Source organism: Penicillium brevicompactum (genome assembly GCF_028827555.1).
Source record: "Penicillium brevicompactum strain IBT 35665 chromosome Unknown utg000001l_segment0_segment0, whole genome shotgun sequence".
NCBI classification, from domain to species: Eukaryota; Fungi; Ascomycota; class Eurotiomycetes; order Eurotiales; family Aspergillaceae; genus Penicillium; species Penicillium brevicompactum.
In genome coordinates this window covers 2,015,295-2,028,523 of record NW_026623203.1, presented here as the reverse complement: position 1 = coordinate 2,028,523, position 13,229 = coordinate 2,015,295, and the positions used below count along the sequence as shown (strand labels likewise).

The 13,229-nt window shown below is 50.4% G+C and overlaps 5 protein-coding genes across 5 annotated transcripts; 4 read left to right on the top strand and 1 right to left on the bottom strand.

Annotated features, from left to right (window-relative positions):
• Window positions 1-448: 448 nt before the first annotated feature.
• N7506_000533 (uncharacterized protein) lies at window positions 449-2,197 on the top strand (the record flags this gene model as incomplete). Its single annotated transcript, XM_056949829.1, has 2 exons — window positions 449-478; window positions 575-2,197. 2 exons carry the CDS (start codon window positions 449-451, stop codon window positions 2,195-2,197), a joined length of 1,653 nt encoding a protein of 550 aa, XP_056815744.1.
• A 352-nt stretch (window positions 2,198-2,549) lies between these two features.
• N7506_000532 (peptide-methionine (R)-S-oxide reductase) lies at window positions 2,550-3,259 on the top strand (the record flags this gene model as incomplete). Its single annotated transcript, XM_056949828.1, has 2 exons — window positions 2,550-2,808; window positions 2,883-3,259. 2 exons carry the CDS (start codon window positions 2,550-2,552, stop codon window positions 3,257-3,259), a joined length of 636 nt encoding a protein of 211 aa, XP_056815743.1.
• Window positions 3,260-3,599: 340 nt separating this feature from the next.
• N7506_000531 (uncharacterized protein) lies at window positions 3,600-5,548 on the top strand (the record flags this gene model as incomplete). The annotated part of the gene is made up of 5 exons (XM_056949827.1): window positions 3,600-3,708; window positions 3,796-3,964; window positions 4,018-4,062; window positions 4,121-4,223; window positions 4,277-5,548. 5 exons carry the CDS (start codon window positions 3,600-3,602, stop codon window positions 5,546-5,548), a joined length of 1,698 nt encoding a protein of 565 aa, XP_056815742.1.
• Window positions 5,549-6,515: 967 nt separating this feature from the next.
• Window positions 6,516-7,872, bottom strand: N7506_000530 (putative integral membrane protein; the record flags this gene model as incomplete). Its single annotated transcript, XM_056949826.1, has 5 exons — window positions 6,516-6,928; window positions 6,990-7,057; window positions 7,118-7,491; window positions 7,559-7,626; window positions 7,680-7,872. 5 exons carry the CDS (start codon window positions 7,870-7,872, stop codon window positions 6,516-6,518), a joined length of 1,116 nt encoding a protein of 371 aa, XP_056815741.1.
• A 3,029-nt stretch (window positions 7,873-10,901) lies between these two features.
• N7506_000529 (putative C6 transcription factor) lies at window positions 10,902-13,216 on the top strand (the record flags this gene model as incomplete). Its single annotated transcript, XM_056949825.1, has 3 exons — window positions 10,902-11,384; window positions 11,446-11,934; window positions 11,996-13,216. The coding sequence occupies 3 exons, from the start codon at window positions 10,902-10,904 to the stop codon at window positions 13,214-13,216; spliced, it is 2,193 nt and encodes a 730-aa protein (XP_056815740.1).
• Between the last annotated feature and the right edge of the window lie 13 nt (window positions 13,217-13,229).

The following is a 13,229-nucleotide window of genomic DNA, read 5'->3' as shown; positions in this document are numbered from 1 at the left end:
AAATGATCATGCAATATTATTCTACGAGAAAGTATAGTTAGCACCACTAGTACAAGAAACAGACAGCCTCTGACCATAGTTTAATTTGTGTAGTCACTGCTGATATGCTTGTCAAAAAGGACATGGCATAGCAATAAAATTTATGCCGACCAACCAACCCCAAAACAATGGTAGGCTGCAAACTGGGTACTTCCGCTGCGCATGTGGTGACCTTGAGCCACAGATCCATGACATCATTGAGTCTGTAATGCAGGGTCATGTGATAATACCACGTGACAGTACCCCAAAGTTGGCTTATCTTATCGCGGGTTATCAGATCCCTCAATGAAAAAGCCACTTTCCCACCCCTCCCGACGCCAGATCAGAGGGTCCAAAATAATTTCTTACCAGCCTAAGGGCATGAGTCACGTGGGGCGACTCAGATTTATCCAGATTTGTTACATGAAAAATGGGGGACTCGGGTGACAGGCTTGCGCAGGTACGTCACACTGCTTCCACACCCTAGGCCCAGCTATCACTGGGCCTACCGCATGTTGCAATTTGGACTGACTGTTGTTATTTTCTGTACTCACAGGAGCTCGCAAGTACTTACTGCCCACAGATTGACCCGGCACTTTTCCAGGCGATCGCCTTAGACTATGATCTAGCAATTCCAGACCAGGTCGAGCAGTTACGTCAAACTTTGGACGTGCTGAAATTATCGGCAGCTGAACAAGAAGACCTGCCATTCGACCCGACAGGAACAACAAATCTTAGGAACTGTGAAAGCTTAGGTTCACCATACGCGGAAACGTCCGGCAGCGCAACAAACTCAGATCCCACCACTTGGACATCGCTTGAGCATCTTGGTTCGGAAAATGGCGACATCAACAGTGAAAGCTTTGCAGCCAATTTCAGCAAGGACTCTCAGCGTTCGCAAAGGTTTGCGAGCACAATCAGTGCCGAGAATGCCCAGACCTTGATTGGCATGTTCCCCAGTATCACTCGTCTGGAGGCAGAGGGCATCCTCGAAGACTGTAACGATGACCTGAGTCGCGCAATGGATGTTCTGCTGAATCTCGCTTTCATTGAAGAGACTCAAATTGCTGGGGATGTATCCCTGCAAACCGAGATCGCTCAAGGATTCGGTCAGTCTGGCGCTTTGAAATCGATCGACGGCTTCCAAGCCGCCGAGAATCAGACGAGCAACAAGAAGTCCCGCCGAAAGAAGAACAAGCAACAGAAGCAGAAGGTTGTGGACTTGTCTGCCAGGCCTACCGTAGCCCCCACCACCAACAAATGGGAAACAGGCAAGAACGATATCGATTTCATGGCAACGCGAGCTAGCGCGTTGCAAAGGGAAAAGATTGCTTCAGCGTATCATCTGAACTCCATGTCGCTCTGTGCGACGCTCAGAGACTTGGCGCATGCTCAGGCGCCCGCGGACACCAACGAGATAGAAGAAGATCCTGTCCTTGTTACACAAGTAGGGGACCTCGTCCACAAATACCCCGGTGTCCATCCCACCACTATAGCTGGCCTGATCAAAATTGCCAATGATGACATCTCTGCGGCGGACGAGTTGGCTGAAACTCTGTCTCGCCGGCCTGCCTTGAGCTCAGTCTCTAACATAATCACCTTCGTTTCAGCGCCCCCTGTAATAGAAGAGGACGACGAGAACGCTGTACCTACCAGAGAAGAGGACAGCCATGTGGACTCCATGGACTTCAGCCAGGCTTCCGCGGCTGCTTCATCCCACTTCGCAGCTCGTTCCGCTGCCTTGGCTCAAGCATCACAATCAGCGCGTCGTGCGCGGTCGAATCCTCTGTATGGCGGTGCATCTGCCTATTACCGAGATGTTGGAAACGAACAACGCCTGCTAGCCATGCGCCATCTGGCAACTGCTTCTGATAGGCTCGTGGCCCAGCAATCGACCAATTGTGACTTGGATCTGCATGGTGTAAATGTTGCCAATGCCGTCAGAATCTCTCGTCGCAGTGTTTCAAATTGGTGGGCGGGATTGGGCGACCAGAAACACGTTCGCGGTGGAGGTAGAGACGTGCATGGCGGGTTCAAGATTATTTGTGGCGTTGGCAATCACTCCCAGGACCGCAAGTCCCACCTGGGGCCTGCTGTCTGGAACATGTTGCGCAGTGAGGGATGGCGTGTAGAGCTTGATCGCGGCTCCATGTTGGTCATTGGGAGGGAGCGTCGTTAGGTAGCAGTGTTTGTTCATGTCTTGCTTTCTTCAGCGGTATAGCTTCAAGATACCCCAGCATAAGTGGAGTTTTTTTCAGGGGCATATAGCTTTTTACAATTGATTTTGGACAACTTGGACAAATTTATTGCCCCAGGAATGACCAGATGTATTTGTGGGATAATTACCGTGCCGGAAGATAGCAGCCTTTGGGTGCATACTTGTCAGTCTAGGCCTTAAGCAGTCCCCGACGGGCGCCCCCGCATGATGACGCAAAGACCAATCCGGGATTAGCTTCACTCCACTCAACTTTTTGTCTTGCATCTGCATCATATTCGAACTTAACAACCAACTTCACGTGTCGATACACTCCATGCGATCTCAAGCTTGTCGCATTCTGATCTCTCCTCTCAGACCTCAAATCATATCTCTCCGCGCTACGCCGGCCACTCGGCTTCTGTCCAGTTCGTCACGCAAGTCTCCCACAGCCGGTCTCAAGGCCCTCAGAGCGGCGCCAACTATCCCGTTCATCGGCGCCTTCTTCAGCTCCAATCGAAATACCGAATCATCAGAGGCCATGTCATACCCCGACCAGCGAAGCGAAGACCAGTGGAGGGCGGTCCTCAACCCAGGTTCGTCCAGGACACTACAATGCTCGAATCTAAAACACTACATCACAATGGAAGCTAATCGCCGTTGAAAATAGAGCAGTTCCGTATTCTCCGCGAAAAGGGAACCGAGCGCGCCGGTACTGGTGAATACGATTCCCACCACCCGTCGAAGGGTGTTTACAACTGCGCAGGCTGCGATGCGCCGCTCTATACCGCTGATCACAAATTCAAGTCTGGTTGTGGCTGGCCCGCATACTTTGACTCAATTCCCGGCGCTGTGACCAGACATGTCGACAGCACCTTCGGCATGAAGCGGACGGAGATTGTTTGTTCCAACTGCGGGGGTCATCTCGGACATGTGTTCGAGGGCGAAGGATACAAAACCCCCACAGATGAGCGTCACTGTGTCAACAGTGTCAGTCTGCGCTTCACCGAAGATGCTGGTTCCAAAGAGCCCAAGGCGAAGGCTTGAGTAGGTGATTGCTTTCAAATCTAGGTGTTGCGGGGGGCACGGCTGCATAATGGCCGGCATGCATGAGAGGAGGCGTCGTTGGGAGTAGATTCAACCGTAGTATTTTAAAATTTCAACTACATAGTAGTCATTCTTTCAATCAAATTCAAGTATTCTAACATTCTTTCCATCTTGTATCTTTGGCCCATGACTTCATATCAAACTGCGGGAGTGGCATTTTCGCCCATCCGTATGAACCCTGACGCCTAAGGCCGCCACGGTGCCGACCGCCACCTAAGATTAATTAGGTAGCGTTTCATTGTTTCTCCCTTTCACCATTCCTAAGTCGCTGCATAGAATTATGTCTCGACGTCCGACTCCCGGGCAAGCTGCCCAAAATTCGCAGACCATCAAAAGTTTGTTGAAACTTGAGCACAACAAGATATGTGCCGATTGCAAACGGAACAAGCGTGAGTCCCGATCCCGTCAAGTTGCGCCCACGTTGGCCTCATTCTCGTGCTCTGGTCTTGGCGCTAACAAACTGAACTATCATACAGATCCGCGATGGGCTTCCTGGAACCTAGGTGTCTTTGTCTGTATCCGCTGCTCGGGAATCCATAGGGGTATGGGCACGCATATCAGCCGAGTCAAGTCCGTGGATCTCGATGCGTGGACCGATGAACAACTCCAAAGTGTGATCAAATGGGGAAATTCAAGAGCAAACAAGTTCGTCGCAACCAATTGACCCCGTGAGCGACCCAGGCACTAACCGGACATAGGTATTGGGAGGCGAAACTGGCCCCCGGCCATGCCCCCTCGGAAGCGTGAGTACATTTGAGATCAATCGTTGCACGACAATGTGCTGACAGTGAGCGCCAACAGAAAAATCGAGAACTTCATCCGGACCAAGTACGAGAGCAAGCGATGGGTAATGGATGGCGAGATCCCCGATCCATCCACCTTGGACGACGGCGACGACGACGTTGTGAGTGATCGCGTGATGGACCCCGTACCGGGCAGCATTTACTGACTAAATAGCCTCTCGCCGTTGTACAAGAGAAAGCCAAGATCGAACGTTCTGCTTCCCAGCGAATCGCCGCTCCCAGCCAACCCCCGGTACACCGGCAACAAGCCTCGATTGATCTGTTCGGCGATGATATCTCCCCTCCAGCGCGCCCCAGCACAACCGATCCTACTCTGCGTGCGCCGCCTAGACAAGCACAGCCCGCACCTGTCAAGACTCACAAGCCAAATGATTCCCTTTTGGGTCTCGACTTCTTCGGCAGCACTCAACCAGCCGCTGCCAGTCGCCCGGCTAGCACCGCATCCACGCCAGCGGCACCAACAGGAATGTCTCGCCCAGACCTCAAACAATCCATTTTGTCTTTGTACTCGAAGCCGCAGCCCGCACCGCCCGCGCAGCACCAGCGGGGTAACTCGTTCGGCGACATGGCCTCTCCCGCGCCTCCGTCGGCTTCATCGAACATGGGTGGTCTGACGGATGCCTTTAGTGGACTGAGTTTCCCTTCCACGACTTCTCCTCCGCCGGCCAAGCCCGTCGAGAAGCCCTCTGCATTCTCCAACCTCGCATCTTTCGGCGCTGCCAAATCCACACCTGCCGCCCCGCGAGTCACATCGCCGTCGGGGTCTGCCAGCGGTGACCTGTTTGAAAGTTTCGCCTCTCCTACCATGTCTGCACCTAAGCCTCAGTCCCGTACCACTTCTGTGTCCTCGGGCGGGCAAGACTTTGGATTCGGAGGATTTACTTCACCCACTGCTAAGCCTAACCCTCCTTCGTCGTCTCTTTCCAATGACCTGTTCGGACTTTCCTCGCCTCCTGCCGCATCAACATCAACGGTCTCGCCACCCAAGTCTACTGCCACTTCACCCCAGCAAGAGATGAAATCCGCATTCAACATTTCTGCTCCGCCAATTCAGCCCCCCGCCCCCAAGGTTCCAGCTCCCAGCGCTGCGACTGCCGCGGCAGCCAACATGATGTCTGGCAGCCTTGACCCGTGGGGAGGTAACGCCTGGAGTACGCCCGACCGCGCCCCTTCACCTGCCGCCCCTGCTCCCTCCACTGCATCCATGATGAAGGTCCCTGATACCCTGACTCCAAACGACATGGGTAATGGCTGGGGTGCCCCTAGCCCTGCTTCCAAGGCCCCAACCACAGTAGCAGCTGACGAGGACTTTGGTGGCTGGGCCAGTGCCGCCCCAGTGTCCAACCCTACTCCCTCGGTTAACACCAGCAAGCCATCCGGTGGGTTTGGTGGCTCCGACGATCTCTTTTCCAACGTCTGGGAGTAGAGTCATCTAACTGAGCCATGACGGGCCAGTAGAGCCTTTGAGATTTGCACGAATGGTAATATTCAAACATCGAGTATCTCGAGCTTGTTTATAACGAAGTCCATCTCTTGGGATCTCCGTGCATTGGATGAACAGCTGCTCATTCTAATATTCCTACATGTTTCTGTAACGAGTCTTATTTCTTCACGTGGGCAGCTTCCGGATTTACGATGGGCAGGTCTCATGCATATTGGAAGATTAGCTTGTTCTCTTCGCTTTGGCATATTTGTACGTTTTTACAATGCATTCATAATACCCTAGACTTTCTTTACAGTGTACTTTTTGTGGATGGGATTTCAGTATCTCTGAATAACGGGTTCCGCGCAGTCATGACCACGCGTTATTCTGACAAGCCTCAGTGCCGTGCGTGAGGCCAAAAAGGCGATGATAGTTTCTTATAAACAGGACTTCGGGAGTAGTCGTGTATTGGCTTAATCTCATATTTCGATTGGAAAAGGAGGAGAGCTGTTCATCAATTCGGGACCTCTTTTTAACAGTCTTTTTGGCTGTCCCTCCAAGGTTCCAAATAATTGTCGAGTCATCATGATTGATCAAGAAAAGGAATTCTTGGCTAAGCCGTGAACAGAGAATTAGGGATTGAGGACTTGAAGGTCCCATCCTCGGGTTTTGTTTCAGATATGATTCGAACTTTAGCCTATTGTGATTCTGTTCGCCTTGGCCATGTTCATGAGGCATAGCTGAGTTTATATTAGAAAGTAATGGCCCTGGCGGTTATGCCAGCCTCGTCTGTGTAGTTGGGTATAAGTACATCATCACCATGGAAAAGAAAAGACAAAGGACGTGAGCATAGGACAACCGGACGTGGCAGCGGGGATGGTAAATATAGCGAGAGAAAAAGAAGACCACCGGAAAAGGAAACAGTAAAACATAAAGGATGAGTCCGTGAAAGTTGATTCTTGTATGATCTTCATACCAACTCTTTCGTGCTCTCCTTGTCGTCTGTAACAGAAATCTTCGGATGAGACATGGTCTGTTGTGTCACATCGGTAGTGACCTTGATACCACTGAAATCCTCTTTATAGCCCTTCGAATAACTGTTCATGGACGAACCAGATGGTGATAGGGCTTCTAGATCGTTGTCGTAACCCGGATCACGGCCACCGACAACAGAGGCAAGGACTTGCGTATTTCCATGGCTAGTGAGAACGCTGCGGCCAGTACGTGTTGGCCGTGTAGTTCTGCTGCGGTAGCCATTGCTACGGGTCGAGAAGATGTGAGGCAGAAGTTGAGAGAGGAATGCCCGGGTCCCTGGTAGACAGGCACAGATGATCGCCACATTGCATTCGACGGCAGACCAGGCTGCTGCGCCGACATTGTCATCTGTAAGGAATAATTAGATATCTGTTTCATGTCCATCTGAGGGGAAATTCTTGAAACATACAAGTCGCGTCACTGGAATTGGAAATGACCAACAAGGATTGAAGACGAAGAATTGTTGTGACCAAGACGCTATAAATCGTTAGTATGAGCATTAGGAAATCATCTCGATATCCACAATGATAAACTCACATCGCGCCCAGTGCGAATACAGCCATGAGAGCAATCTTCTGCTTCTTGGGCAGCTGCAACGACTTGAGTACCGGCATGGGGTAGATTAGAATAATAACATCAGTCAAAATGTGAATACCCGAGTTGGAAAACCATAGAGCCTTCTTGTCTAGGCAGAAGCCTGGAACGGTTGGATCCCAAAATTTGGCCAGAGGAACACAATTAGCCCACGCACTGACAATAGTCCACGTTCCGTAGAGACCAAGGAAGCCGATCAATATCCAGCAGGCTAGACGCATTCGTGGTGTGGAGAAGACTCGTTTGTATTGGAGAAGGATTGACATCTTTGTGCTGATGAGACTCGTTTGGTAAATGGGAACGGAAGCCCAGAAGCACTGCAGCATATTGATGTCAGCGAGGGGCGTCCTGAAGTCTTAGAAGTTGTGTGTGATGTAGACATACAATCATTTGAGTTTTATAGATCGCTGCGGGAATCATGGCGTAATGTTCTCCCATGCCGTGGTATACCTCTGAAGGACTGTTAGACGCTTCTGGTTCCATAAGAGCCCAGATTGAGACTCACCACCGACCAGCAGGCCAAAGAAAATCCACGAGAAGGCTAAAGAGACAAGGATCACATAGTCATCGGCTCCCATCTGTTTCACAAGAAATGCGCGCGTATATATTCGAGCAGCTGTAATGAATGTGGCAAGCGTGGTAAAGACAATGCTAACGGCAAGGGCCTGGCGGCCGCGGGGTGTCGAAAGGGTAGTCATTGTGTCATAAATTGCGTATTTAAAAGAGTGACAGGCGAGATGAGGAAAATGACAGTCGGTAGGATATGCAATGCGTCGAAAGAGTGAAATCGCAATGCCTCCTGGCACACGGAGTAGAGTGTATGAGCCAGGGCCACTTGATCAGTGCTCTGGTGAAAAGATCCCGAAAATCCGGTGCTCGTGGGGTGGCCCGCTTCTTAATACAAACGAGAGACAAGAGGGCACAGAGAAGAAAACATTAGACGGATAGACAGGAACAAGGCTAGGGGCTCTGCGCTAATATACGCCAGCCTGATTTGACAGTCTTCCAGCCACCAGAGGGTCTTTGAGTTAAGTTCCTAATTGGACAATTGAACTATTACATTGTTTGGGAGGGATGTGTTTGTCCCGCGAAGCTGGTTGACGAAGCCACGAAACGTTAGCGGGCCCCATATCGAGCCCACCCACAACCACATGGGTTCTGATGCGAGGACAGATTTGACACAAGGCAGTAAGTATTTGTCTGTCATGACGCGGATACTTACGGATATGGCCCGCTATCTGTTGATCATTGGCCACAATGTGACATCAGCCTATAGGAAAATCACCATCGTTCGCCAGTCTTGGGGGAAACCGGAAAGGACTTTACATCTGCTGTTTGTATTTCTGCCATCAAGTCTTTGAAAGAGATGCGATCAAGAACTGTGGCACTCCATACGTTGTCGTCTACAGAGTCTAGTGCGATGTACGAAGTAACTAGACATTGAAGATTTTGTCAACAACTAGCCTCTTTCTGTATTGGAAACCGGGCTTAAAGGCTGAACTCTAATTCGTTTATGCTCTTCTCGTTCCATGGTACGGATCTCTTGGTTACACTGTATTAGGAAGCTTCCCCTTTGGTGCTTACAACTACACACAGTTGTCCACGGGTCTGTGATGATGCAAAAAATCTGATCGTAGAGTGCTAGACAAACGAGAGAGATATGTATTTTGCTGTAAAATATTCCAACTCTCGATTTGTCAAAGGACCATTGGAACCCAAAGACAAGGCCTGCATGAACACCGGGTAAAGTGGAAAGCCTGGTGCACTAGTCCCCAAAACCCACTTTTGCCCCCCCTTTTGCCCCCCTTTTGCCTGTCAATTGTCATTCTTCTGTAATCCATGGCTCGATCGCAATGTGGCTGACCATTGAATCAATAGTCGCAATGATTCGATCGACAAAACAGTTGCAATCGAAACTGTCAAATGATCGATAATCCTATTGGCCCTGTTGCAGCGATCCCTGCACCTACAGTAAGATCTGCTGCAGCATTGAATTTGCAAAACGTGCATGCATGCAAAATTCGGAACTCGATACGGAGTCCTCCGTATCGTTTACTCCGTACGGAGTATTTGCGCACCCTAATAAAAACAAGGCAATGCCCCCGAAGGCGTTATGTCCGAAGAAAGCAAGCGTGAAGATCAAACGCCGATCCAAATCACAAATGTTCATTAGTGAACGGTTGTGCAATCGCTAGCCGAGGAAGATAAACCCGCGCACGGTGCCTACAGAATTCCGCTAAATCGGACGATGAAAAGCATTGACATTCATGGCGTGCTTAGAGGTACGGAGTATAAACATGACTATCGAGGAGTGCTAGTATTTTACAAGATATCAATTTACCCCCTGACCCCATAGGCGTCCCACTGATGAGCCCCGGAACTCTCCCCCCAAGGTTTTGCACGAACGATTCCTATCTCGGGGTTATCTCGGCAGGAGATCTTCAGGAAATGGGTCTCCAAAGCAGTTCTTATTGCCCGCCTCGGCGGCCCTTAGCGCGAAATTCTAATTGTACCATCTACGGATTTGGAAAGGTCCTGGCGATCCCTCTGCCGTCGCGGAGAAAGACGCCCGCACATTGTACGTGTTCGCTTGGATATTTGCTGTGACTGGCCATCGGTGATGACCCGCCTGGTCTTCATGAATGCAAAATTGAGCTGCCATGTCAGTCCCTGTCACCTTGGAACCTTGGAACCAGATGAACGTTGACTCCAGGGACCTTCGAAGTCTGTTTCAGGTGTGTTCTCGCGAGTCAGATCAATCCTCTTAGCACTGCTCATTGTTCTGGATTTTGAATCCTCTTCGATCGATACGCTTTGTCGTATCCCCACTCATCAGGATAATCAGGGCATGTTCTGCTGAGTGGGTCCTCGCAACACATGTTTCTGCGCGTATGGAATACGAACCCTGGAATTACTGCAGCGTAGTTGACTTCGATGCAGACGTACAGTCGCGGTATACAAATGCCATGTGTGTTCTGACATCCGATCTTCTTTCTGTATATAGCTTTTGGAAGCATAGAGTCTGGCCCCAGGTATGCTGTATGTAATCAAAACTTCAGTCTCGCTGCTCCCTTGGACCTTCGCAATTACATAGAAAGAGCTATGTAGCAATTGGACTTGGCAACTGCAGTCCTATGTCATGCCGGGGGATTAACAGGCACCCGTCGGTAAAGGTCCGCCTGCAGCACATACGGAGTATGTCCACATACTTTATCTTTCCATGGGTACTCCATATCATCAGTGGGGATGAGGAACAAGCGCACGGGTACAACATTCTGAGATGATTACGTCTTCGACTAAAATCTTACAATGAGAGTTGTATGAATCCAACGGCGATAACTCGGTGTACATTGACACGTTATGGAGAGGAGTCCATGAATACAACGAAAGTGTCTTTTGCCTGTGTATTGTGCAGATCGCATTTTTGGACCCTGATAAGCGTACGGGGATACTCCGTACTTCGATCGCTGTATGTAGAATGCACATCTTTTGTGCATCGTGCTAATAATTCCACTCCAGAAGTATGAATACGAGAATATTTTCCGAATCTGATAAAGGCGATGTCCCAAAGATGAGACGGTTACACTTTCGGCTATTTGATTGGCTCAAGTCAAAGTGGGTCAAACGATCGCGGGGTCCAGAACAGAACCTCGTCTTTTCCATGCTCGGGCTTACAACCGCAAATCACCATTGAATCGCGTTTGAGCTCCCCGTAGTTTTATTTGGCATGGCTGATCCAGCCGGTCAAGCCGCTCGGTCATCTGCACCACGAGTCCGGCTCACCTGCGAGGCATGTCGTCAGCGCAAGGTAAAATGTGATAAGCTCAGTCCATGCACCAGTTGTCAGCGACTTGGCCTTGTTTGCGTTCCTGTGGAGCGTGCCCGCTTGCCCAGAGGGCGCACACGAAAGCCCACGGAGCGAATTGTGGGCTCTGACAAGGAGCTATCCGAGCGGGTAGCCAAGCTCGAGAAGCTCCTCAAAAAAGTCGCGAATGAGCGTGGCACCGAAGAGCAAAGAACTCCAACACCAGCTCCGCCTACAGTGAATATCGATACGCCTCCTGTTTCAGCGAAGCACGAACCGGCCGGGGAAGCCGTTAATGTGGAAGCCGAGAGTTGGCAGGAGCAGAATGACTTAGTCCCCACAAATGTTCCTCGTCCCGGAAATGCTTACATGGGTGTCTCCTTCTGGGAGGACATCATGCAGCAGGTAAGACCATCAAGCTCCGACGCTTGCGTTCATGTGTGATTAACGTATGATGCACGGCTAGACCCAAGAACTGCGGAACGTATTAGATGGTCGTCTAGAAAGCGAACAACCTGAATCAAAAGACCCAGCTGTTGTTTTTGGAACATCGATTGTCAGCTCGGAGAGTCCAGAAAGCTCAACGGCTTCAATACAATCAAGGAGAGGGATCGCCCTTCAACCTCATATCCGACACAAATTATGTGATATCTTCTTCCATAATGTCGATCCTCTCTTCAAAATTCTGCACCGGCCATCAATGCAAGCATTCCTCAAGGAGGGAAAGCCTTATCTCAATTATGAGCGGGACCACCAAGCACCAGCTACTCTCGCATCTGCCGTATATCTTGCGGCTGTTTGTACTCTTGACACCAAAGATTGTCAAGCATTGTTCAATACGGACAAAAAGTCCATTGTTGCGGAGTTCCAAAAGGAGAGCGAAATTGCACTCGCCAAAGCTGACTTTGTCACAACCAATGATGTCACTGTTCTGCAGGCGTACATTATCTCTCTTGTGAGCATCACCATAATCTCGTGGCCCTACTGTGTTTTGATGAAAACTAATTGTCTTTCAGCTCGCTGCGCGATCCCAGGACCAAAGCCGGAGAGTATGGACGATGTTGGCCATGGCCTTGCGAGTAGGTCAAGCATTATCCCTCCACATGCCTGAGCCACCCTTCAGTGTACGACCCTTCGAGCACGAAATGCGTAGGCGTGCATGGCTAGGAATTGGTCTTCTTGACGTGGCAGCCTCCCTGGACAGAGCGTCTGAGCCTATGATGCAAGCAGCCTGGCTCGACTACAACCCACCATCAAATATCAATGACGAAGACATCTGGTTTGAGATGACAGGGCCCATCCCCACGCACCCAGAGGGAACATTTACAGACATGACACACACATTGGTAATAGCCGCATCCTCCTCTGTGACCCGCTCCCTTGCGTTTGCGGACTTCATTGAGCCTACTGTCAAGATCATGAGCTTGCGGCAGCAGATCGTGCACGACTTCCAACAAAAGGCTTCCGATTTACTTAGTGGATGCAGACCCGATTTGTCAGATTTCCAATGGTATGCGCAGAAGAATGCTGGTGTCATGGGCAGTTGGCTTCAACTGGCCTGTCTCCGACCATTGCAACGAAACAAAAACTTCACGCCTCCAAAGGTTCACGGCGACGCCCTTCTCAAAATCGCAGCTGACAATCTCCAATGGACACAAGAGGCTTATGATTACCCTGGCGCCGGAAAATGGCGTTGGTATGCATCCATGTGGGTTCCGTGGCATGCGCTGGCTGTCGCCATAGCTGAGCTGTGCGTGTGCAAAAGTCTCACTATCATGTCAAAGTATTGGAGTGTCGTGGACAATGTTTATCAAAGATCGCGACTCGTCATTGCGGACTCGCAACAGGGGATGCTTTGGAAGCCTATGGATAGGCTTATGACGCAAGCTTTAGCTCGGAGAAAGGAGCTCGTTGAATCCGATGCCGCTCAAGGTGTGGCCCAGCAACCTCAGTATGCCTACACCAATATGAACACCGGTTACGACCTGCAACAACCACAACCGCCATTCGCTGGATTTTCACTCGAGCTGGGAGATGCTATCAACCAACCACGCAACACGCATATTGCGGAGGTCCCGACGTCTTTTGCGCCAGTGCCATGGCCTAATGTGTGGGATGCGATGGATCTCAGCGACCCTACTCTGCAGGGAAGCTCCGATGATACTGCCTGGCTGAGCTACGAGAACTTCATTGAGAATGTTTACGACAGTGTGGACTCTATATTCTTGCCTCGGTAAACGACTATCGGTT